Source organism: Cetorhinus maximus, chromosome 10, assembly GCF_964194155.1.
Source record: "Cetorhinus maximus chromosome 10, sCetMax3.hap1.1, whole genome shotgun sequence".
Classification (NCBI taxonomy): Eukaryota; Metazoa; Chordata; class Chondrichthyes; order Lamniformes; family Cetorhinidae; genus Cetorhinus; species Cetorhinus maximus.
In genome coordinates, this window is record NC_135888.1 from 43,791,962 (window position 1) to 43,818,691 (window position 26,730).

Sequence of the window (26,730 nt, forward strand, 5' to 3'; positions counted from 1 at the left end):
CATGTTCTACCCTCCAATTATGCTATTCAATTCACATCCTTGTTTTCAAATCTCCACGGCCTCACCCCTTCCTATCACTGTAATTTCCTCCAGCCCCACAGCCTTCAGAGATATCTGCATTCTTCTAATTCTCGCTTTGAGCATTCCCGATTTTAATCACTCCACTAGTGGTGGCAGTGCCTTGGCCTAAGCTCTGGAATGTGCTCCCTAAACATGTCTGCCTCTTCCCTCTTTTAAGATGCTCCTTAAAACCTACCTCTGACCTAGCTTTTGGTTATTGGCCCTATTATCTCATTACATGGTTTGATATCAGATTTTGATTATGCTCTTGTGAAAGGCACTACATAAATTCAAGTTGTTGGTGTAATAATAGATTATTATACATAGAAAATCAACAGCTGCTTGCCCAGGACTAAGCGATAAATATGCACTATTATGATCAGCTCTCACCCAGGACATTAGAACACTGATGAACGGTACATTCTGGCCACTAACTGACCACAGAATAAAGCAGACCTAGAGACTCCTCATGCAAGACATACAATAGCATTTTTAGGATGATTCTCCCATCTTTTAACTCAGAATATCCTTAAACCACTTGAACAAGCCTCTAACTCACTCCCAAGTATAGCCATTCTGTGTATAAGCCATTGCAAACCCTCTATTAGATTCAAGCCTGTAACTTACTCCCAGGTATCCATTATTCTACAAATGAACCACCTGAATTCCTAGGTTAGATTCATAACTCATTCCTGGGCATCAGTTATTCCATATATAAATCATCTGAATCCCTAGGTTTGATTTCCTGCTATAATTCATTGCTGTTACTTTATTCTGTATTTCAACAACCTGAAGCTCTGAACTACATTTCAATCTACAGTTTGCTTCCATTATTGTCGAATTGAGCAGTGTCTCTTCAGACTGTCAAGAGTAAATTGTGCGCTTCCAAGACTATTGCCCTTAATTATAAATAAAATGAATATGCCAAGTGTCCAAAAAAGTATTAAAAACTGCTGACACAAAACAGAGTCTATTTCATGGGAACTGCTGCAGTCATAATTTGTGTTCAGTGTCAAATAAAATACATGAATTGTTCAGGGTCTGGAACAAAACAGTAATGCCACTTGTAAAGCCTGATTTAAAAGATGCTATTCTTACTGGCATTATTATAAGAAGTGCCACTGTATTCACTAAGAACTTACATACACAAAACATCTCTACTTCATGGCACTGTGTACCTGCTTGCTTTGTTCATGTGGAGAGTACAGCAAGCCCAAAGCAGTTTTATAACTTGAAGATAAATGGATTCACATTTAGCTGTATCGGGGAAGGGATGCGACCCATTTTGGGTTTCTGAATAGTAATTTTAGAAATATTTCCTGTTAGGTGCGTACATTAGTCAGTTCAGCTGCAAAGCTAACACAATGGATAGTGATTCAGTGAAAGTTATTTCTCAAATCACACTGAAGGAATGTGCTCAACATTGACAATAGGAAGTGAAGCACTTTCTATGAGGATGCTCTGGGATAACGCAAGTGATTGACCAAAGGTTTGATAGAAAAGATGTCTTTAAAATTTATATACCCTTAGAAAGTAGCGATTAACACCCACAGCACTTATTTCCTCCTCCACGAATGGAAAACTCTGCAAAGATAGTGTTATTCTTGCATTAGCAAGAACGTTTTAGCATTAGAATAATTATTAATAAGAGTCATAGATTCATAAAGTCATTGCAGCAGACAAGGAGGCTCTTCAGTCCATCTAGTCTATGTCAGCTATCTGTAGAGCAATCCAGTCAGTTCTATTTCCTTAATGTAAAATATAACTTTTCTCTTAAATGCAATGGCTGAAGACATTCATAGTAATGGAGACAAATTGGGAATTTCAATGAAAAGCTATATATTTTACCACCACCTTATAACATACTATACTGCCGTTCAGGAGATTCCCAGGGACAAAGTGCTGGTTGTGAGGGGGGTATAGTTTACTCCCTTGTTTTGATCTGAGGAGGGCTCAATGGACCCAAAGAGGTTTTACAACTTGATGACAGCACTCATTTGGGGGCAGTGGTCCAGTTTAGTCCAGATGCTTTTGGAAATCATTCCTGTTAGGTGCACACATAATCGACATCAGACAGATCACTGGGTTGCTATCTTGTTTTCCTACATCTGTCTTAATTTCAAAGAAGTGATCAGCAAATATCCCAGGTTTTAAATCTTGCACGTGTGACATCATGATAGAAGAATCCAGCAATTCTCCATGCTCCTGCTGAACTTCAAAAGGGATTTGAATGCACCAAAGAAACAGTGATACTGGATGCATTAAGGTTGGGAAAAGAAGCAGGGGAGGTAAGAAAGCCTGCAACACAGATCACAGACACTAACTGCACCAGGATTGTTTGTTCAAGAAACTAGATAGCCATTGGCCCAAGTCACCTGATATCTCTTCCTTTAGCTTGGCATCAATTTTTTGTTAGAATGTGTTGTGTGAAGCACTTAGGACATTTTACTACATAAATACAAGTTTTATTGTGTGTACTAAAGACAGGTACTAAAGGACAGTGAACTGTCTACCTGGAGCTAAAGCAGTGCACACTGCGGAAAGGTTAGAATTGATACTGAAGAGGTTAGAATGGAGCCCTGACCAGGGGTTTGAACCTTCACTTCTGCAGCTCCCCTCCCATGATATAAACATTTCACAGACCACCTGTTAACACAAATACTTTTCCATATAAAAAATTAATTATACAATTAAACACAGTATTATTTTATTATTTTTGTTTTGCTTATTTTGGTGGTACTGTTGCTGGAAATACAAAGCAGTCAGTCAACATCTGAGGGGTGAGGTGAGGAATCAACATTTCAGGTGGCACTCTGCTCACTCTATTCAGGGTCCCTATCTGAGGCTGGCGGATTCTGTATCCACCACTCTCGGATAGGTTATTGAGGCTGGGTCAACGGAAAATCTCAAAACTAGAATTGATAGATGTTTGATGGTTGGTTAAGGGATACAGAGCTAATGGTACAGATCATCCATGATCTAACTGAATGACAGAACAGGCTCGAAGGGCTGAAAGGCTTCTTCCTGTTCCTATTTTCTTAAGTATTAGCCCATGCTTTTTCTCTTTTACATGGCGACAGAACTGAGTACTTTTATCATTTTTGCTTAATTTCAAATTTCCAGTATTTGCTTTTTTTTAAAAAGTCTATCGTTATGAGGCACCCCCTGTTCTTTTCTAGCTGATTTGCACACTGCATTTAGAGACCAGAAACACCATTTAGCATTCATCTGAAAACATGACTCATGTTGGCTGTTTAGGGGCTAAATTAACATTAGTGGCGATACTATCATTAACCCAAAGGTGCTGCAGCTTCAAGAGTAGATCACCAGCCTCACAGCATCAGGTTTACCGGCCTTTCCAGCTGCCCAAATGTCAAGAGAACAAAATTAAAAGGCCTCAATCAAGACTGGAGAAAATTTGTTATTTAAATATGGAATGGGCTCTGATCCAAATCAGGTTGCGCAATCAATTAACCTCTTCAAAAAGAGGGAGAGGTGGATAAACTGAAAATATTCATCTCAATTGCTAAAAAAAGAGAATAGACAGATTAACGTTTCAAGTATGGATCCTATCTCAGAAGTTTAAAATTCGCTAAGTGGTCTCAACCTAAAATATTAACTTGTCTTCTACCTTTTAAGATGCTTATGGAGCCTGCTCTGTTCTTCCAGAAGATTCTACTTTTACTGCAGATTTCAGTATATTACAGTTTTCTTTTAAATCTGAACTGAATCAATAACTGTCTCACAACAGGACCGGAGGTTACTGTACTCTACAAAGCAATGTAACTGAACTCTACACAGATTACAGCAACTTGCACTACCTGGATATCGAAATATGTAGAATCAAGACCATGCAGCACAGCAGGGGGTAATTCAGCCCATCGTGTCTGTGCCGGCTCTTTGAAGAGCAATCCAATTAGCCCCACTCCCCTGCTCTTTCCTCTTAGCCCTGTAGACTCTTCCTTTTCTAGTATATATCCAATTCGCTTTGGGAAGTTACTATTGAATCTATCTTCAGCACCCTTTCATGCAGTACAGTCTACGTCGCATAAGCTCACTGCACAAGAAGAAATGCTCATCTCCTCCAGTTCTTTTGACAATTATCTCAACTGTTTCCTTGGACTACTGACACTTCTGCCATCAGAAACAAGTTCTTTCCATCTATTCTATCAAAACGACTTATTATTTTCAACACCTCATTTAAATCTTCCCTTAGACCATCATACAGGAACCTGGAAAAGTGTTACTTTCATTTACACAGAATAGTGTAAGAAGCAGAGAGGGAGGCTCCAAGCATAAAGGGTGAAAGCTGCAGAATACAGTTATAAAGCAACATAGGCTTGGGAGAAGCCAGAAGATCCAAGGGGAGGCAGCCGAAGTTCTGTAACTCTTTACTATGGGCATGTGAAGCAGTGGTGTTCTGTTGGCATGGCTGAGTCAGTGAGAGAGAATGAGTGGAAAGAAGCCTGAATGTACATGGCTATCCAGGAGAGTTCAAAACCCTAGAGGTGGACTCTTGTGGAAGGCCTCTGAGAAAAAGCATCGGTTTGGGAGAAGATTCCAAAGCAAGTTCTTGGAGGGTGGAGATTGGAAACCCCGTGTGAAAGGAAAAGTTCAGTGAGACCAGTTGGCTCGGGATGTGACAAGCATGTTGGGGGGACTTGATGACAGATCCATAGCATCTGTTTGGGGTGGCATTTTTTACTTGGTTTCAGAGTGTGGTGCATCTGACCACAGCTCGCCAACTGTTTACCTAGACTGTGCACTTACTGTGAACATTAGAGTATAAGATAGCTTTTGTAACGTGTGCTATCCTTACAAATCTGTATATATCTGTAAAGGTATAGTTGTGGGTGAACGAGTATTGTAATATAGTTCATCTTTTCTTGTTTACTAAATGTTTTATTCTTTTGTTAAAAGTTCATCAACTAACTCCTGTGACTCTGTTCAGTAGCCACTCTCCACATATCTAAACAAAAAATAAAAGTTAGGATCAATCAAGCCGGGTTCCACCCTGAGATCTGGTTGTCCAGTAGTAACATCAACTGGGATCATAACAGTGAGTCCAACGATGGCTGATGATGCAGGAAATTGTATGCGATAAATGGGGACAACAAGCTCAATGGGTTGAATAGGCATTTCCTAATCCATGCTTTTCTTACTTCAGCAGACACGCAGTGACAATATTAAAAGGGCAGATAGGGAAGCTGGCCTGATGAGCGAAGATGCCATTCAGATCAACTTCACTGATGGAGACCAAAAGACTCCAGGCTCCATTCCCTGTCTGTGCTGAGTCAGTTTACGGCTGCACTACAGTTGATCTCTAGAAGGAGGTGGTGGCGTAGTGGTAATTCAGAGGCCCAGGCTAATATTCTGGGGTTCAAATCCCACGATGGCAGCTGGTGGGATTTAAACGCAATTAATAAAAATCTGGAATTAAAAGCTAGTCTCAGTAATAGTGACCATGAAACCATTGTTGATTGTGGTAAAAACCCATCTGGTTCACTGACGTTCTTTAGGGAAGGAAATCTGCCTTCCTTACCTGGTCTGGCCAACATTTGGCTCCAGACCCACAGCAATGTGGTTGACTCTTAACTGCCCTGTGAAATGGCTTAGCAAGCCACTCAGTTCTCCAGGGCAATTTGGGATGGGCAATAAATGCTGGCCTTGCTAGCGATGCCCAAATCCCATGAAAGAATAAAGAAAAAAAAAGCACCCACAAACTCAAGCAGGGGCAGTAGGGAACTGGTTTCCTATTCCAGGCTGCTATCCTACTATCTCCTCTGCTAATCCTGCTATCTATGGCCATCCATGGAAGACAGAATCAGGTGGATTGCCTCTGTGATTGAATAGACCTACATCGGAGCAGACCATTTAGCCCCTCAAGCCGGTTTCCCATGACCTCATTCATGACCTTAGCTGTGACCTAACTCTATACGCTTGTCTTTATACCATATCCCCTAAGGTCTTCGGTTAACAAAAGTATTTCAATCCTAGATTTAAAATTGATGATTGGTCTAGCACCAATCAATTTGTGAGTTTCAAACTTATGCCACCCTTTGTGTGAAGAGATATTTCCTAATTTTGCTATGGAAAGGCCTGGCTCTAATGTTTAGACTAAGTCCCTAGTTCTGGACTGCCCAACTAGTAGAAATGGTTTTTCTCCATCTGTCCTCCTTAAATATCTTGAAAACATTCATCAAATCACCCCTTAACCTTCTAAACTCCATGGAACATAATCTTGGTTTGCCTAATCTCTCCTAATAATTTAACCCTTGGATTGTGAGGGGAGAAGGAATTCATTTTAAAAAAGAGATGACAAAGGCAGAACAAAACAAAAGGGGTGCAAGGATAATGCCAGCAACTACAGACCAGTCAGTTTGAGTTCAGTGGTAGGGGAACTTCTGGAAACTATAGTTCGGGACAAAATCAATAGTCCCTTAGGTGCGGGATAATTAAGGAAAGCCAGCATGGATTCATTAAGGGGAAATCATGTTTAACTAACATGCTGGAGTTTTTTGAAGTGGTAACAGAGAAGGTTGTAAGGGCCAAGCTGTTGATGTGGTGCATGTGGATTTTCAAAAGGCATTTGATACAGTGCCACACAACAGACTTGTGAGCAAAATTCTACTTCATGGAAGTAGGCACTTGGATAAGAAATTGGCTGAGTGACAGGAAACACAGAGTAGTGATAAATAGTTGTTCAGATTGGAGAAAGGTCTGCAGTGGAGTTCCCCAGGGGTCAGTGTTGGGACCATTGCTCTTCCTGATATATATTAATGACCTAGACTGTGGTGTGCAGGGCATGATTCCAAAATTTGCAGATGATACGAAGACAGGAAGCATTGTCAACTGTGATGAGGGTAATCTTTAATTTCAAAAGGACATGGATTGGACAGGCAGATGGCAGATGGAGTTCAAAGCAAAGAAGTGTGAGGTGATTCATTTTGGTAAGGAGAATGTGGAGACACAATATAAAATAAAGGGAGAAACTCTAAAGGTGGTGCAGGAACAAAAGGGACCTTGGTGTATATGTACACAAGTTAGTGAAGGTGGCAGAACATGTTGAGAGAGCAGTCAATAAAGCGTTTCGTATCCAAGGTTTTATTATTAGGGGCATTGAGTACAAGAGTAAGGAAGTCATGTTAAGCTTGTATAAGGCACTAATTAGGCCTCATTTAGAGTACTGTGTCCAGTTCTGAGCGCCATACTTGAGGAAGAATGTGAAAGCATTGGAGAGAGCACAGAGGAGGTTCACAAGAATGAACCCAGAGATGAACAACTGTAGCTATGAGGATAGATTGGAGAGGTTGGGTCAGTTTTCCTTGGAGAAAAGAAGGCTGAGAGGAGGCTTGATAGAGGTATTCAAGATCCTGAGGGGTATAGACAGGGTAAATAGTGAAAAATTGTTCCCTCTCAAGAGAACATCAAGAACTAGAGGACACAGATTCAAATTACTGGGCAAAAGGAATAGAAGTGATGTGAGGAAAAAATTTTTCACCCAGAGGGTGGTCGGAGGCAGATTCGATCGAGGTATTCAAAAGGGAATTGCATTGCTATCTGAAAAGAAAGAATGTGCAAGGTGACGGGGAAAGGGCAGGGAAGTGGGATTAGGTACACTGCTCTTTCAGAAAGCCAGTGCAGACTTGATGAGCCGAATGTCCTCCTCCAGCACTGTAAAGATTCTGTGATTCTGTAACCATAATTCCTGGCAGTAGCTTAATTTATTTTAAAGACAATCTGAGAATAAAACATTTTCTCTAAATATAGTTTGAAGTGGATAGTGTATTGATTCTGACTGCAATACAAGTTATGGATTAAAAGATTAAATAAAACAAAGCACCTGTCTCAAAGCTACGGGAAGGAACGACAATGAAAAACATCTCACTCCTTTTGGCCTTAAATTAATGAAAGAAGTGCAAAATGTGGACAAGTGAACCAACACCGAGACCTGATTCCCTGCAGGCATGCCTGACTACAATCCGTTCAATGTCAATCATAGCTATACAAGACAAACAGTTGTGCAGTAAACCCTGATATATCAATCTGAAAACGTCAGCATGTTACAGTGCCAGCAGTGATCACTCTCTATTCCTAGGGAACAGGATGTGAGAGAAGTGCAACTGCTGGGTCTCTAATCCGCATATGCTGCAGTTTGAAAGCAGAAACTTTGAGAAAGTTCTATTTTAATAAGCTCCTCACTTGGGGAGTTCAGGGATTTGAGTGGAAGAAGAGAAACGGGATAAAGTTCATGATCAAGGTGGGCAAACATGGAGTGTGGAAGGGAAGACAACTGCAACTGGAGTGAGAGAAGGTCTAGCTACAGCATCGAGACATAACGGGGGTGCAGAATAGGGCTGCCCTATTGCATCTCAGACTTCACAAACATCAAGGGCAGCCACCAAGAACCTGATGGTGGGGCAGGAAGGAAAGGAGTGTAGAGACATTCCTGACCAACACTCACTGGTCAGGGCAATGCTATAAATAAGTGGTTCTTTAATGTTAAACAAAAAGCTTAATAAACAATAAACCTTGTAAAGGCACAACAATAGAACAGAGTATCGAGGATACGAGGCCTCTAACCCTAGCTGCCATTGTTTTCTCCTCCGCCTGTAACTGGATGCCCCAGTAGGTTGTTAACTCTCCAGAGTTCCAACTACTCCAGAAACCCTCCATTTATGTACAGGTATTTGTAGATTTTACGAAGTTGCTCTGAATAAATTCAGAGAGGCTCAGGATTTATCCCAAACAGGTATCAGTAAGCAATGAAAAGTGTTTTCTTCAGGGATTGTTTCAGAGCATAAGAAGTCAAAGCAGGAGTAGGCCATTTGGCCCCTCAAGCTGCTCCCTCATTCAATAGAATTATGGTTCACCTGATCGTGGCCTCAATGTCACTTTACTGCCTGCCCCCCATAACCCTCGACCCCCTTGTGGGTCAAAAATCTGTCCATCTCAACTTGGAACATATTCAATGGCCCAGCCTCCACTGCTCTCTGGGGTAAAGAATTCCAAAGATTCCCAATCTTCAGAGAATAAATTCCTCATCTTTGCCTTAAATGGGAGGGGAGCCCCTTATTTTGAAATTGTGCCCTGAGAGGAGCCAGTTTTCGAGAAAATTGAAGGACATTGAATTTTGGACATTCTTCCTCCTGAGTCATTTTTAAAAGTTTGCAATATTAATTCGAGGCTGCGAATGTACCCTTCTTCAAAAAAACCATGAGTCAAGATAGATGTCCAGTGGAGAACACCTGGAAAGGGAAGAGATACTTTATATACCTAAGTTAACAAAGAACTGCTGTTGACAGGCTAAAGACTCTTGCTGATTGGTTAAAATCACCTGCCTAAGAGAAGTATTCTTTGAACATCTTAGTATTTAAAACTCTCAGTCAGAGAGGGAGAGTGAGTGCTGGGTGCCTCTAAAGCAGGCTGCAAGGAAAAGGCTCACTCTCTCCCTCTCTGTGCCCCACCTGTATGAAACTTTCCCCAGAAACGTCTTATCGGAATAAATCATCAGTTTCTTTCTGAAAGTCTGCAAAGCTGTGGTAAGAGTCGTCAAGGACAGTTTCACCAAAAAAATCTGTTCCAAAGAACTTTCTGATCTATTGTGACCAGAATTCTGTTAGAGCAATAGCGTCGAGTTTGCTTTGAATTTTATCCTTTTAAAAAAAGAAACGTTCTTATCTTCCAGCCTCTGCAGGGGACTGTATTTGTTTTGTCCTGTTTTGTGTTTGTATGAGAGCGTAGGGGGATTTGAATATCTGTCTTTTTTAAAAAGGAGAAAAAAAATGGTTACACTTCAAAATTACAACTTGTATGTTAACCAGTTTAAAAAGTAGTTTGTTTTATAATAAATCAATATTTTTTTGTGTTTACTGAAAGAAGCCTGGTTAGTCTTTTTATGCTGGGAATAACAGTATCAAAGATGTAGCAGCTGGCCAGCGTTGTGGGTAAATTAAACATTTAAACTTATTGTTCCGACCTGTGGAGAAGTGGGACTAGAATTACCTGCACACTCCTCCCAACACGGTCTGTAAGAGTCCCTTAGTTTAAATTCCCCCACAAGGGGAAACATGCTCTCACCATCTACCCTGTCAAACCCCCTCAGAACTGCATATGTTTCAATAAGATCACCTCTCATTCTTCTGAACTCCAACCTTTCCTTATAAGGTAACCCCTTCATTCCAGCAATTAACCTAGTGAACTTCCTCTGAACTGCATACAATGAAAGTATATCCCTCCTTAAATAAGGAGACAAAACTGTACTCAGTACTCCAGGTGTGGTCTCACCAATACCTGGTACAGATGTAGCAAGACTTCCCTTTTTCATACTTGCAATAAAGGCCAACATCCCATTTGCCTTACTAGTTACTTATTGTTCCTCGATGCTAACTTTGGACTCACCAATGCTCTGTATAACTGAAGCATAACCTCCCTACTTTTGTAATCAATTCCCCTCACAATAAATAATAACATTCTATTAATTCATGTACAAGGACACCTAGATTCCTCTGTACCGAAGCATTTTGCAGCCTCTCTCCATTTAAATAATATTCTACTTTTTTATTCTTCCTGCAAAAGGTGATAACCTCATATTTTCCCATATTATACTCCATCTGCCAAATTTTTGCCCACTCACTCTTTCTATCTTCCTTACAACTTGCTTTCCCATCTGTCTCTGTATCGTCAGCAAATCATTCCCGCTTTAAGATTTCCATCTTGTTCCAATCCCCAGGAACATCAGTTTGCAAAAGAATTTAGATTTTATAAACTGGATCACTCCCAAACTTAAATCTGAGCTAAAGATCTGAATGCAGAATTCACTAGGAACACAGCTACAGTGGTGTTTGGTTATCATGCTCAGCCATGCATTTGTTTTGTGCATTGAAGAGCCTTGGAAACAGAAATATTTCTGGTATTTTCTAATGATTATACTGGGTATTGGTTTCTGTAAAGCACCATGACCCTAAACAGGATCTTGGTCCCCAAGTCAGTGATTCTGTAAATGTCTAACTTCAACACAAGCAGATGCAAAGAGACACATAAGATATTCATAAGATCTGTTGCCTCTGCCCAAATGGTGAGCATGCTTAATGGACACTATTAAAAGGAATACACCCTGCATTAACCTTATCCTGGAGTAACCCATCTGAAGGCAATTGTAGGTGGACTTTTTTTCCACTGCCTTTCCTGAATTCTTTTTGGAGCTCTGTGCATGTAAAACTGCTACTATTTCAAACCGATAAAATGACAGTCATTGCATTGCTCACAAAGCAATTTGGACCTCAGCTTTTAAACAAGAAGGTAAGTTTTGTACCTGTTTCCAAACTGTGCGCTGGAACATCACCACCTCTGCTCACTTTCTCAAAATGATCTTCATCCGCTCCTGAGATGTTATGCTGCCGCTTGATCACTTTACAGGGGCTGGACGGGGCAATGCTGGACAGTGACACTAAGGGGATGGCCTGGCTCTCCTGCAGCAAATGAAGCATTTACCAGAATCATAATTAATCCAAGGTTCGCACATTCACAATGGAAAAATTCCTCTACACATGCAAAGAAATGTATGCAAGGCAGTGAAGTATAAGCATCAAACCTAGTTCCTCATTTCCAGAATGTGTAGGTTATGCACTCATGATGTTCCCAGGAACCAATATCAAAGGCCTAATTTTAGTAACTCACTGGTATTAGCTTGTAAGTGAATAAAATGAGGGAAGTTAGGATGCTCCCTCATGAGTAATTTCAGGAAACACTGTGATATACAAATCTTAACAAATATTTTTCAAAAGATTAACGGAATCATATTCTCAACTTTTACTGTAGTTGAGTGACTTAATGAATTGGATGGTGGCCATTCACCTTTCAACCTGAAGACAGAATCTATCCTGGATTGATGCATTTGTTTCCACCACTGAGATCAGTAGTTGAACCTCAACCTCTCCCCAGATTTCCTTCATTGAAACCCTCATTGTTATTCAAAAACTAGAAGTTGAGAGAAAGCTGGGGACAAAACATATGCAAGTTTTATGTTGCTCTGCACGTTGCTTCAGTGCTGTGCTTTTCCGAGGATGAGTGTCACGATGGTTTTAACCCTGCTCGATTCTGATGGGCAGCAGCTGCCAGTGCTGCACGGTCACCGTGAAGAATTAAACAGATCAATTATATTAAGATAGCACAAATTAAATAGAAAAATTATCATTTCAGGAATTAATGAATTTCTACTTCTGGTTGATCTGAATTAATTGCATGAAGGACCTTGATCTCAGTCTCATCTGAGCCATGAATCATAGTTTCCAGCTCATTTAACACATTTATTCCATCTGTTCCATCCACCTTCTTGAACTATATTAAACACACTGTGCAGCCTAGGGCACTAGATTTAGGAGGTGGAAACTATTAGCAATGTATCTAGACACTAACTAGATTTGGGATCAGTGGAGAGCTGAATTTACAGGTGTTTTAAAAGAATGTTGTGACTGACGATTGCAGACTCAAGCCTCTAGACACTCCCAGCATACAGCATGAAACTGTTTTATTGGTTGGGGGCCAGCAGGGGGTGGCAGATAGGCAGGGGGAGGGGGGGGTGGTCGTGCTGGTGGAGACTGGAGTATGTTTCTTCAAATTACTTTCTGGTATCTGTCACTAAATTTTTGGAAGTGCTCCATTAAATCAATGAGCTATCCCCATTCCAAGGCAGATCCTGAACATTCACCAAGTCTGTCGAAACAATGAGCTACTTGGTGATCAGTATCCCTGGTGTCAACCTGCCTTTTTTCTTCCATCAGACCCAAGGTGTAGCAATCCTTTATTTCTTTGATTTCTCTCATTATGCCTCCTGCACATTTTGCATTTGCCATTTAACCACTTCCTCATCTCCACCTGAGCTCATTTAAATTTTTCTTTGCATGTGTTAATTGTGTGTGTTTTGGTGTTTTTTGTATATTCCCTTTTCCTCTTTTCTCATGCTCAGTTTCTTCTTAAATTTTGTTCATCCGTAACATCTTTCAGTTTTGAGGAAGGGTTGATATGTCAAAAGTCAACGTACATGTTTCCTTAACAGAAGCTGTTTGACCTGCTGAGAATCTCTGACTTTTGCTGTTTTTGATCCAGATTTCCAGCATCTGCAGTACTTTGCTTTTGGCTCAAGATAAGGCAGTTGCCCTCAAAAGAAAAGCCACTAATTTACAGTGACAGAACAGTTCAAATTCAGTTTTAATTTCGTCAACTTCTGTGAGCTTCACTGCTGTTTTGCAGATCAAACTCATCAATCCAATATTATTCCATGAAACCTGTAAATCAGTAGCTTGCTCAGAAGCTAAAGGGACTTTATAAATCTTTGACGTTACCATACTTAAAATATTGTGCACAGTTCTGCTCACCACATAACAAAAAGGATATTTCAGCTAATGAAAAGATACAGAAGAGGGCAACCAGAATGATTGAGAGGAAAGCAGAACTGGATTGAAGAGTAATTATGTAAATTGAGCATGTTCTCAATGGAATAATAGAAGGTTGAATGGCGATATGATTGCTGTTATTAGGATTCAGCAGCGACTAGATAATCTAGACTATGATGAGCTATTTCACCTTGCCGAGAACAATAGAAGCAGAGGACACAGCCTGCGTTTGAATTCAACAGGCAACAATTTACTGCAAAAACAACAGTGTGTGCTAACACCTCTCACTGTTATTTATGTACAAATCAGACAGCAACTTCAGGCTAACTTGGATGGACAAGTAAATACAAATATCTTGAAGTTGTTGTCCAAGATGTGTTCCTCTTTAAGCTGTGGATAAACAGTATCTCACCACCTGGCTCCCCATTCAGATGTCTTGAATGGCATGAGGTTTCTGTACTTACAAACGGACTAAATTTGTCAGATAATATTAGGGCTAGTCTATTTCATTCTAAGTGTAACCTCATCTGGCACTGAAAATTAACTTTTAGAAGTGTGGAGTCACTTTTCTTCAGCTTTTTATTGTTGGAGACTTACAATAAAAAATATTTTTCCTTACTTTCCCTTTGGGCAGGATTTTCCATCCCTGCGGAAAGTCAATGGACTTTTGGCTGGGCTGCCGAATCTCCTGCGGTTGGTCCCGCTACAACGGGGCAGAAAATCCCGGCCTTTAACTCTTTTTCTCTCTCCCTCAATCCAATCTTTCTTTCGATTTCTGTACCTGATTTGACAATGCATTCGCCATTCTAACTTCTGATTCAGATTCTGTGCCGCTCAGTAACAATTGTTCAATTGAACTGGTTAAGAAAATACAACCAGGAGTTTTTGTGGTGCAATGGGTAGCATCCCTGTCTCTAAGCCAGAAGCTCCAGGTTCAAGTCCCACTCCAGGACTCAATGGCCAAGGGAGGCACATTCATAATGCGGTCAAACAGGTTAAGTTCCAACTGGTAAATCCTTCCAACATATACCAATGCCAGGCGGTAAATGCAGGAGAGCTTCCTGGTCAGCCTTGTGATGGAAAGAAATTGGAGTCTCTCCCATCACTATCCATAGCTCCAGGCAACAACATGCATGTAAAAGTATACGTTGCCACAGCAACTCGGACTCCAGTTGGCCGGTGTGGATGAGATTGGTGTCAACAGCATGTGGTTCAATCCCCGTTCCGGTTGGGGTGGATTTGGGACCTGCCTCCTTGACCTACCCATGGTGGAGATCATGGCAATGTGGGTCAGACCTGCCTTTGGGCAGAGAACTGAAGAAGATGATGATGATACACAGTTAATTGCCCTGTTCACATAGGCCCATATACTCTGGCAAGGATGTCATACCTGGTTCCATCAACCCACTTACAGCAACTTGCCATGCGAAAAATCATGGAAATTAAACCAGCAAGGACAAGTCTAACTAATGACCGTCCTTGGCCTGCTGCGTTGTTCCAGTGAAGCTCAACGCAAACTGGAGGAACAGCACCTCATCTTCTGACTAGGCACTTTACAGCCTTCCGGACTGAATATTGAGTTCAACTATTTTAAATCATGAACTCTCTCTCCTCCATCCCCACCCCCGTTCCAATCCCCCTTTTTTCCAATAATTTATATAGATTTTTCTTTTCCCACCTATTTCCATTATTTTTAAATGTATTTCCATCCATTGTTTTATCTCTACCTTTTAGCCTATTTCGATCCCTTCCCCCCACCCCACCCCCGCTAGGGCTATCTGTACCTTGCTCGTCCTGCTTTCTACCCTTAGTGTCACCTATTAGCACATTCCTTAGATAATATCACCACCTTCAACACCTCTTTGTCCCTTTTGTCTATGACATCTTTTGGCTATCTCCACCTATCACTGGCCCTCTATCCAGCTCTACCTGTCCCACCCCCCCCTTAAACCAGTTTATATTTCACCTCTTTTCTATTTTTCCTTAGTTCTGTTGAAGAGTCATACGGACTCAAAACGTTAACTGTGTTCCTCTCCGCAGATGCTGTCAGGCCTGCTGAGTTTTTCCAGGTATTTTTATTTTTATTTTTAATGACTGGTGCTGTTAGTTTGCTGGCTGTAGGAAACTCTATCCCATTACTAATCTCTGAAACTTTATTTCAGTGGTCAAGTTACGGAACAGATTCCTTAGGGAGACTGTGCAAATAGTGTTGATTCATTCAAATGCAAATTAGATTTCAGAAATAAAAAACATCCTGGATGCTGTATATGCATTATTTGAGGCAGGAAGGGGTAAGTGTAGCATGCTTGGGAGGAACAAGTGACCTTGGACCTACGGTTCCCAAAGTTCTCCACCACCGGGGTTTTTCTCATATCATGCCTGCATCTGCTGTAGACTAACTGACGGAGGTTGATTGCTGTGATTAGTCAATAACTTCAGTATTGCATCATGCGATTACCAGAAGGAAGGTGACAGACTAAATTAACTTTGATCTTTTATAGTCTAGCAATTCCAATGGCCGATAACTCTCTCCAATGTTCATTTGGTTTGGGTAACAGAGGATCACACAAACACACCAAGTCCCTTCAGTTCTAAATTAAACAATTTAGCTCGAAGGGTTTTAAGTTGCTGGAAGCCAACCCTGTTGCCTGTGATTCAGTGTGAAAGTCTGATAAAATAATTTAAAAAATTTAGCTCTTGTTGTCTAGCTTGTTTTCTTTAATCCCAACTATGAGTCAACAATCAATGATAATAGCTGTCCCAGCATGTGATACTCTCCTAAAGCTGTGATGAGTCATGAGGCAACAATTCAATACTATAACTCTAACTTTTAATATGACAGTAAATATAACTCATGTCAGCTACACCAAACATCAGAATCCCAAAGCAACATATGAATGAAATTCTGCAATAATTGATTTGCATTTTAAAGCTGAGTGGGCAAGGGTATCTTTCCCATTTTTATCACATACCGAATTGAAAAGCTCCTTGGTCAGGCCCAGATAGTTGTGTAAAGCCAGGAATGTCACTCTCTGCAAGCGCACCATGATTATCTGAGAAAAAAAGAAAGCAATGTTAGTCTCAGAGAGCACACTGGTAGATGTGGAACTACATCCACTTAGTGTCCCGTGATACAATTTCCAAACTGGAGTTTCAAACGGAAAATGAGTTTTGAACTATATTAATACTCAAAAATACTGACGATTACTGGACCGACATTGATGGTGGAGAAATTGCACCTCTGGAGAAACACACAGGTATAACGTTAAAATGCACTTTATAATAGCTTAATAAGCTCAGGGACAACATCATTGTGGAAATTTTGCAAATGGCAAGGCATAAGATTATTCCAAGTGTATGTAAAAGTTTTTACACTATGATTAATGGCAATTTCACTGTCAATGCCATTGGCTGAAACAACTCTTGTGGTCATCAGGTTCTTGTCACCTCCCCTCTGGTTCTTTTGCCAATTACCTAAATCAATGTCCTCTGGTTATCAATCCTTCTCCACTGCAAACTGTTTCTCCTTATTTACTCCATCAAAACCCTTCATGATTTTTGAACACCACTAACAAATCTCCCCTTAATCTTCATGGTTCCAAGAAGAACAACCCCAGTTTGAAGAGGAGTCATAAGGACTCGAAACATTAACTCTGTTCCTCTTGCCACAGATGCTGCCAGGCCTGCTGAGTTTTTCTAGTATTTTCTGTTTTTATTTTAGGTTTCCAGTCACTCTACGTAGCTTAAGTCCCTCACCTCTGGTACCGTCCTAGTCATCTCCGCTGCACCTTCTCCAAGGCCTTGACATCCTTCTTAAAATGTGCTGCCCAGAATTGGACACAGTGCTCCAGCTGGAGCTTAACCAGTTTTTATAAGGTTTAATAAAACTTGCTTGCTTTTGCATATCTCTATTAACAAGACCTTTTTAATAGTTTTCTCAACTTGTTTGCCATCTTCAAAGACTTGCGTACTTTCATCCCCAAGACTCTTTGTTCCTGCCCCCCTTTTAAAATTGTACTGCTTAATTTATATTGCCTCTCTTCAGTCTTCCTACCAAAGTGCCTAGACACATTTTACCAGTGTGTCTATGTCCTCCTGAAGTCTGTTGATATCCTCCTCACTGTTTACAACATTTCTAAGTTTTGAGCCATCTGCAAACTTTGAAATTAGTAGTTCAAACACCGACCCCTGGGGAACACCACTGTATACTTTCCTCCAGTCTGAAAAAAACAACTACAGTAAAGTCCAGCCATTCACGGGAGTTACGTTCCCGCAAAACCTTGCAAACGGTGAAATCGCAAACGATGAACATGCTTTTCAATGGGAGTCAATTAAATCCAGCAATCCAAGGACAGCCTTGGTTTGTGCAGTTACTGCACAGCAAATTGTGGTGGTATCTGTATACTGAGAGGGGGAGCCTCTGAACAATACAAGACATGCGTTGAAAATTTTAAAAAGAGACAATCTTCATTTAAGAAAAAAATGAATCACCTCAAAACTGGCAGACAAAATCGGTGAACATTTCAAAATTGTAACAAGCCGTTATTGCAGCTCTGGACCAAGAGATTTGAACATTTCCAGGTTAATCTCTCTGTTCAGGCTGCACTTCAGCTGCAACTATTGCAGGCACTGCTTCTCACACCTGTCACAAAGGTGCTTAAAAAAATAACAGAATTAAATGTCCACAGCCAGGGCTAATGGAAGGAATCCGCTTCCAGAGACTTTGACATCATCTCCCCATAAAAAAGTGCCGATGTCTGTTTTGTCATGGCTGCCCTCTCCTCGGGGAAAGACGAGAGAGGGGGAAGAAAACACGAATCATCAAACATTGCTCACGCAGTGGGTCATGCGGTGTACAAAGACTTTAGCATGGGCAAGCAAATACGCGAACAAGGAAGTCACAAAAGGCAGAACTTTATTGTATTTACCACTACTCTGCTTTCTGTGCCTTAGTTGATTTTGTATCCAAGCAGCCGTAGCCCCTTTAATTCCACGGGCTTCAGTCTGCAAACGCGTCTATCATGTAGACTTCACCAAAGGCTTTTTGAAAGTCCATATACACAGTACCAATCACAGACAGCTGATCCACCAACCTTAAATGTGAACATGGAGAGTGACGCAGGAGGTTGGACTGGTGTACATCCCTGGGATCCAGACTGCGTTAAGCCACAACAGGAGCAAGTCTTTAGGCTGGCCAGCAGTAATAACCCCCACTCCCCCCACCCCCATCTGCAAACAAGGACTCAACTCAGCAATGCTATCAAATATTCAACTGTACCTGCACTGCAGCAGTGCTGTTTTGAAAGTACCAATGTATTCTTACCTGAACCACTCTGACCAGGGTTTCTGGGTACTTCTGAAAGACTGACTGAAATGCACTGGCTGGCAAGCGCAGAACAGTAGACGTGCACACTGCCCGGGCAGAGACAGTTTTATATGGAGCAGGATAACCCTGAAAAATGAACATAACAATAATACTTCAGTAAACTAATAAGCTATATTTTAAAACATATCAAATATGGAACTGCTACTCTTGATGAGGTCTCATCGAGGTGTTTCAGCTCATCTGGGCAAAATAGCTGAAGGCGGCTACAAGGTGTGGAGATATGGAGGGGAGAATCGGGAAGGCAGGTCATGTTGCTTGAGTGGAGCAAAATCCTTAAGGAACAGTTTCCCAATTGGGTTGGCTTCAATTTTATGTCACGGTAATTTCATCACAGGACTAAGGCAGCAGAAAGTGAGTTTTGTATCCTTAGGTAGGCAACATGCAATTTTTAAAAAAAATTAGGTGTCACACAATGGCCCAGATGGAGAGACAATGCCCAGTGTAGGACAAAGCTATGAACACCAATGAGATTCATAATCAACCTTCTCATTTGTGCATATTATCTGACCTCAGCAGTGACTGGAGCATTACAATTGGTTTCAGTTACCCAAGCAAGTAAAAGGTTGGAGGTGCAGGGCTGGAGATGACTGAGCAAGATAGCGAGCCAAAGGGTTTCTGCCACCAATCATTATCCAATGATTTCTGCTGAATTGTGTGAGGGAGAGTCAGCTGAGGATAGGAACAGGCTCAGTCAACAGCCTACTGGCTGTCACTCGATCAGTTCAAGTGAAGAGTGACCATTTGGGTGTTGGGGGAGTGGTGGTGAGGGGTGGTGGAGGACAGGTAACAAGAGTATTCTTAACCTCTATGACCCAAGTGAGGAAAAAAGCAAACAGGAGCTTGCATTTATATAGCGCCTTTCACAATCACAGGATACTCCAAAACACTTTACAGCCAACGAGGCATTTTTCAAGTGTGATTTCCATTGCAATATAGGAAATGTGACTGCTTAACAAGCAGTGAGTTAAATGACCCAACCATCTGTTCTTGTTCAGAGATATATATTGGCCAGGACAACAAGGAGAACTTCCTTGCCTGCCCTTCTTCAAATAATGCCACGGGACTGTGGTTTAATGTCTCACCTGAAAGACAGCATCTCTGACAGTGCAGCATTCACTCAGTACTACACTGATGCATGTGCTTGGATTTTATGCTCAAATCTCTTAGAGAGAAACCTAAACTCACAACTTTCTGACTTGGAGGTTTATTCATTGTTGTAATGCAGGAAATGCATCAGCCCATTTGCACACAGCAGGCTTTCACAAACAGCAATTAAACAAATGAATAGGTCACCTGTTTCACAGATATTGGTAGAGGAATAGTAGAAAGGGCTTCAGAAAATAGTATCATGGAATCTTTTACATCCACCTGAGGGGACAGCTGGTCAAGCATCTCTACAGTGTTGTACTTCCTCAGTAGAGCACTGAAATGTCAGCCTAGATAATGTGCTCAAGTCTCTAGAGTGGGACTTGACCTCACAACCTTCTCATTTTTAGGTGAGTGTGCTGGATGCAGTGGGGGCGAAAACTGGAAAAAGAATGCATGCACAATATTGAAATTGAACCAATATTGAGTCATCTACAGCAAGAAAAGGTTCACTCAATCTGATGAATGTGATCTTCACAATACAGTACATTATCAGAAAGAAATGATTCTTTCCCAACATACTCTCACTCATTAAAATAAATATTCTTGTTTGGTCATATCAGAATTGAACACAATAGCAGTGCTATTCAATCAAAACAAGTGTGATCATATCAGATAATTGAACTGTGCGTATGCTACAAACTTGAGGTTTAGCGTTGATTTTCAAACAAGCAGTAAGCTCAAGTCTAATACTGTTGATAGTACAAAAACTTTGAAGATTTCAGTTCTTAAAAGCAGAATTAGTTGCTTGCAGATCACAGCTACACCACGTCACTGAACTAATGAAATCTAGAACACCTTTTAGCATCAATATACATCCTTGTCATGGTCATTGCTGATGAGAAAAGCTAGTCAAGTGACAGTGTCCAACTATCTCACACAAGAGAACTATGTCAAAAATAGTCCTGGCTGTGGTTAGGTTGAAAAACTGGACTTTGGCACTGTGCTAAAAACCAGTTTTTCAGTTTGGCAGATTTGCCTGCTACTTGCAAGGCAGGCAGTGGGAATAATGAGAAAAGAAACCTGGTACTCTGAAACTTATTTAAAAAGAATGGATGGAATATAGTATTATAGATAAATAAAAGATAAAGGGAGCAGAGGAAGCTGAAGACAAAACAAAAGATTATCAAATCATTTTTGTTAAGTGCATATTCTGTTTCTTCAGGGTTGTTACAGCATTAGGAGGTACTCCTGCCATGTTTGAGCTTTGTTGCTATAATATTGACATTTGATTCATTAAGATGGAGAAAGCTGAAAACTTCTCTTTTAAAAATTGGCTAGACCAAGAAAACTGTAATCTCTCTGGACATGCCAGCACCTGAGATTCAAGACATCAGACTTAATATGCAATGCAAAATAAACATTCATATTTATGCTAATGCATCAACACAACAAAATAGGGAACAAAATGCAAGGCATAAGACAATTTGGACAAAGATATTCCAGTTATGCAGAACATATGCAACAAGATGACAGAATCCATTTGAACTGCTCATCATTGAATAATTCTTTCTGCATTATTGATTGTAAACCTATTAGAACAGGCAAATATCAGGCCAGACACTGATACTATCGTTCCAGGGGCTAACGTTTAGAGTTGGCAATGAAACTGGATATGAAATGAGTGCTTCTTAAATCCATAAGTGATCAGTCCTGAAGACCCAATACAAGTCAATCAAACTCAAAGCACATATGAAGAACTTCCTGCCAAAATGATTTGGTAAGTTTACTTCCCATTATGGAACAGATAGTTGAGGTATTATAATTGGCCTCAAGGCTCCTGGTCTTTCAGAGGTGGAAGTTGGATTCAGTCACAGTTCCTGCATCTGATCAGTATCCAGTGACACCTGCTGGAAAATGCACATGTGCATGCTGGATGAGGGCAGGATTGTAGCAGATTCAGACATGCCCCAATATCCAGTAGCATTCTGGCAATCCCTGTCTGGGCCCTACACGCTGGCTGAGGTAATTGCCAACTCTGTTGGTATCTACACCAACAGGAATCAGGCTTAAAGTTAAGGAAGGTTTAGCTAGTAAAATATGAGATAGTTGGACCATAGACATGAGGGAATCTAACTTCAGTAACTGCATGGGGGAAAAAGCATATTGTACTCTACATAATAGGAGCACAGAGTCATCAAGATTTGTGGAAAGAACACACATTTCTATAAGTCAAAAAATTAACATTGTTAAATATTTTTCCAAAAATTAGAGCAAGTCTGAACAGCCCTGTCAAAATAAAATACCAATCCAACTGTCCCATAGTTAAAAGTTGCGTGACACACACCTGGCAACTAACATCCTCATTAAAATGGCCTGCATGTTGTGCACTATTTACTCACAGTGATGACATCCAGAATACTGAGAAGACTGTGCACACTGTCACCTGGCAGAACTTCTTTCACCACAACTTCAGTGCCATCCTGTTCAAACAAAGAACAAAAATTTAGATATCCATTCATGTAACTATTTAGTCACTACTTGATTCAATTAATCCTAACCATTCCAAAATGAATATTTTAATCATTACCTGACACAGTTTATCAGTATACCACGGTATTGCAAGAGATAGGTATGAGCACATAATTCGCCAAACTGTTAATTCCAATGCTGAGCATGCTAAAAGATTGAGAAAAGTGGGAGCATAGGTGAATTACACACCGTTAAGGTATCCTTAAAACACATCCTTTTGACTTAATTTCAATCACCGCTCCTGATTTAATTCCTCTTGGCTAAGTGTCTGTTTTCCTCCTGTCTCCTTGGGACATTTTGGGGCTTTAAAAGTGCTGTAGACTCCCTTCTCCTGACAAAGATTCAACGATCAGGCATTCTTCCTTCACACTCACTCGCTGTCAGCAGCTGGTCCAAGCTGTCAACCTTGCCACTTCTTGGGCAAGGAATGGCACAAGGAGTCTTACAGTGAGATAAAAGAAGTTCAATGCAATGGCAATGCTCTCGTGTTGTCCACTCAAAGACGGTCACAAGATAAGTAAACGCTGTTGGTGGATGTCATTCAGCCTATTTCAGTTCGCCCAACCAAAAAGAAACACCTATAATCCCACTGTTACAGCTCTCATTTGGCTTCCAAATGACTTAAAATTTCTGCCTCCATTACCTAGCCAGAAGCCTAGTCTTTGCATGAAGAAGAATTTCAGTGATATTTTTGCTAAATTTGCCTTTCATAAGTTGAATGTGTGCCTCCTTGTCCTACTGTCACAGATTACCTTGTTGCAGAATTGGGAACATAGGAACAAGAGTAGGTCATTCACCCCTCCAGCCTGTTCCAACATTCAATTAGATCACGGCTGATCTGTAGCTTAACTCCACCCATCTGCATTGATCCCATAACCCTTAATACTCATGCTCAAAAAAACGTATCTATAATATTTCTTTATTTTATGTTGTTTAGTTTCTTAATACGTATCTTATTAGATTTCGAGTCATTTATTTCAAGATGCTCCTGATGTCAACCATGATAGGACAGCACGAACTGAAGGTCCACTGACAAGAAACGATTTGAGTTTCGTCCAGAATGCTCTTAGTAGCCAATAATGGAACGTTACTGAAAGAGACCTGGGGGTCACTCTGGTCAAGAGTGAGGAGGCAGTGGAAATCCAAGAAAAGGGAAAATTCATAGCATGAAGGGTATTCTGTGATTCTTTACAAATACCTGGCTAATTTGTAATGCAAAAAGTAATTAAAAGCTGACCCATATTTCACTATTAGATATGCTCAGAGCCAGAAGACTTGTATTCAAGGGCCTGAGCATGTGATCCAAACTGGCACTTGTGTGTTATTTGTCAGAAGTGGTGCCATTCTGCAGTTTTAACTCTCAATCAAGGCCACATTTGCCTGTTCAGGTGGTTAGATTTGGCACTAAAGATTTCATGGCATTATTCAAGGAGGAACGGTAAGCTCTCCTTGTATCCTGGTCAACATTACATTCTCAACCATCACCAAAAATAGACTAAAGCAAAATACTGCGGATGCTGGAAATCTGAAACAAAAACAAAAATAGCTGGAAAAACTCAGCAGGTCTGACAGCATCTGCGGAGAGGAATACAGTTAACGTTTTGAGTCCGTATGACTCTTCATTAGAAGAGTCATACGGACTCGAAACGTTAACTGATTCCTCTCCACAGACGCTGTCAGACCTGCTGAGTTTTTCCAACCAAAAATAGACTTGCTGGTTATTTACATCATTGTTGTTATAAGGCCTTGATGTGTACAAAGCAGCTGCCACATTGACCTTCAAAACAAGTTTGTTTTATTTCTGAGGACACACATACACAGATCTTCAATTCTTACTTTCACTGAAAACAAGCCATTTGGTAGATTTGCTTTGCTGCTGCACCCACCTTGCAGATGGTAGACCATTTGCTTTTACTTTACTTCAGTCTTTCTGAAGGGTTTTTCTATTTTGAGTACTTATGCTAAGGTAGTAAATGCTATCATGAAAGGTATGGCCAGAATAAGCTACAAAGCCCTTAAGGAGCTGGATCAGCATCGGTACAAATAAAGGGCATTGGCTTGAGTGAGTTAACAAGCCGGAAAATTTGCTGAACATCAGGAGAAATACAGTCAGTATCATAAGCCAAAGAGGTCTTGTGGTTGAGTGGGTAGTGCCCCTGCCTCGGAGCCAGAAGCTCCGGGTTCAAGTCCCACTCCAGGACTTGGTGGCCAAAGAAGGTGCATTTGTATCGCAGCCAAACAGGTTGAGTATCAATCTGTAAATCCCTCCAACATATGCTGATGGCTGGCAGTAGGAGTGGGACAGATTCCTGATTGGCCAAGTGATGGAAAGAAAATTGGAGCCTCTACCATCACAATGGACTACGCCATGCATGTAAAAGTGCATGTTGCTACAGCAACTCTGCGTTCTTGTGGGGGCCAGTTGCCTTCGTTGGCTGGACGACCAGTGCGGATCAGATCGGTGCCAACAGCATAGGTTTGATCCCTGTTCCTACTGGGGTGAATTCAGAACCTGCCTCCTCACCCTACCCATGGTTGAGATTGTGGCTTTGGGTCAGACCTGCCCTCAGGCAGAGAATTGAAGGTGATGATGATCATAAGAAGCTGAGTGGGGTGAGGTGTTAGGAGCTGAATTACTAGTATAGGTACAGTCAGTAGCATAGGGCACTGGCTAGGAAGAGCTACTGAACTCAGCAGTGTGAGGAAGCTGGCTTATCAGTAGAGATAGTCACTAACACTAGCCATTGGCTTGGAAGAGCTACAAAGCTCAACAGTGGGAGTGATTTCTCGAAGTGTCCCACACCCTGCAAGGATACAGAGTGACACATTAAAGGAGCTGAATTAACATGGGCAGAGTAATTAGTAATTGGGTGGGAGATCTACCAGAGATAGTCAGTAGCAAAGAGCACTGGCTGGGAGGATTTACTCAGCCTGACAATGTGATTAATTCCTCCATGGCAGCTGAAGCACTATGAGTAATTACTGCCGCTCATAATGAAAACCCAGCTTCATCACACTCATCAAACAGTGCAACTCCTCAAAGAGAGCAACTCCAATGTGATTAGACTGCTTAAACATAACTATTAAAAGAAAGAAAAGAGAGCTTATTAAAATTAGGTTTGACTTTTGATGTGAGCCAGAACATGCCACTGATTGACAGTATTCGAATAAAACAATTCTAAATGGTTTAAGCTGTTCTTTGGTAGAGAGCATGTTCTTACATTCTCATTAATGCAGAGTTCCAGCCTCCCATCCTGTACCACGTAGATGCTGTCGTCAATCTCGCCTGGACGGAAGATGTACTCCCCATCGTGGAACTGCACAAAGAACATGTGTTTACACAGTTCCAGAAACAGTGGTTTCTCAAAGTGTCCCAACACCCTGCAAGGATAAAGAGTGACACATTTTGCACTGAAATACAAATAACTGAAGCCGTTACGTACATGCACAGCAAGTCCACCTGCACCTGTAATGTCAGATTGTTCAACACTACACTCACACTGACCTTCATTCGTGATTCATAGCAGAGCCACAGTCATGTGTAGGGTCAGCTTTGAGTTTCATCCCAGGTTGCTCTTGTGAGCCTCCTAAAGCCAATTTGGGAATATCAATGGCATTTAGCACTATGATAAAAACAAACTGCTGAAAAAACAGCAATTCCCTGCTGTAGGCCAAGTTCACTGCTCTCTGTCAGGTCAGCTACTGGACACCTTATAATTGCCAACAGGAAACCCTTGTTGTTTGGTTGGTTTGAAAGGACAAGAACAAAATTATATATTTTTAAATCAGCCAGGGTCCCTTGTTGACCATGTGATGACTCTCACTTGGAGGGGTCTTGTGTGTTGAAATCTGCTGAGAACAGATTTGGTCTTTGTTGTGATGTACACTCCCACCTCCCCCAACTCCCCATCCCCCAAACACTATATAGGCTATCCCTGTCCAACAATGTGCTGTCAGAAGTTGCCTGCATCAGCAGAGCTGCACCTGAGTGAAGGTCAGGGCCTTATGTTGAGCAGTGGAGAAAATCTCCCTGAATGTGACTCTGGATGAACATATGTTGCATATCACAGATGTAATTAAGGAATTCAGGAGAGTCAGCCTGCTGTGACCACACAGCACTAGGAGGCAGCTTTGATGGTAAGAAAACAGGGCTCAAATTCTTCTTCTCTACTCTCTTAAGTTCCATACTCTTGTTGCAGTAGAGTTCCTTCAGATGTTGACAGCCTCCAACACTTCAGGGAACAACACTGTCAAATTGCCATTCTTTATGCA

At 41.1% G+C, this 26,730-nt stretch overlaps 1 protein-coding gene across 4 annotated transcripts in view; it reads right to left on the reverse strand.

Moving 5' to 3' along the window:
• Positions 1-26,730, reverse strand: part of pnpla7b (patatin-like phospholipase domain containing 7b) — a 317,033-nt gene that overhangs the window by 239,607 nt on the left and 50,696 nt on the right. For all 4 annotated transcript variants that reach the window (XM_078550357.1, XM_078550360.1, XM_078550356.1 and 1 more), the window contains 5 exons: positions 25,680-25,839; positions 22,329-22,409; positions 18,778-18,906; positions 16,427-16,507; positions 11,375-11,531 (listed from right to left, as the gene is read on the reverse strand). In XM_078550357.1, the coding sequence (XP_078406483.1) occupies positions 11,375-11,531; positions 16,427-16,507; positions 18,778-18,906; positions 22,329-22,409; positions 25,680-25,839 (608 nt within the window). The remainder of the gene's footprint in view (positions 1-11,374; positions 11,532-16,426; positions 16,508-18,777; positions 18,907-22,328; positions 22,410-25,679; positions 25,840-26,730) is intronic.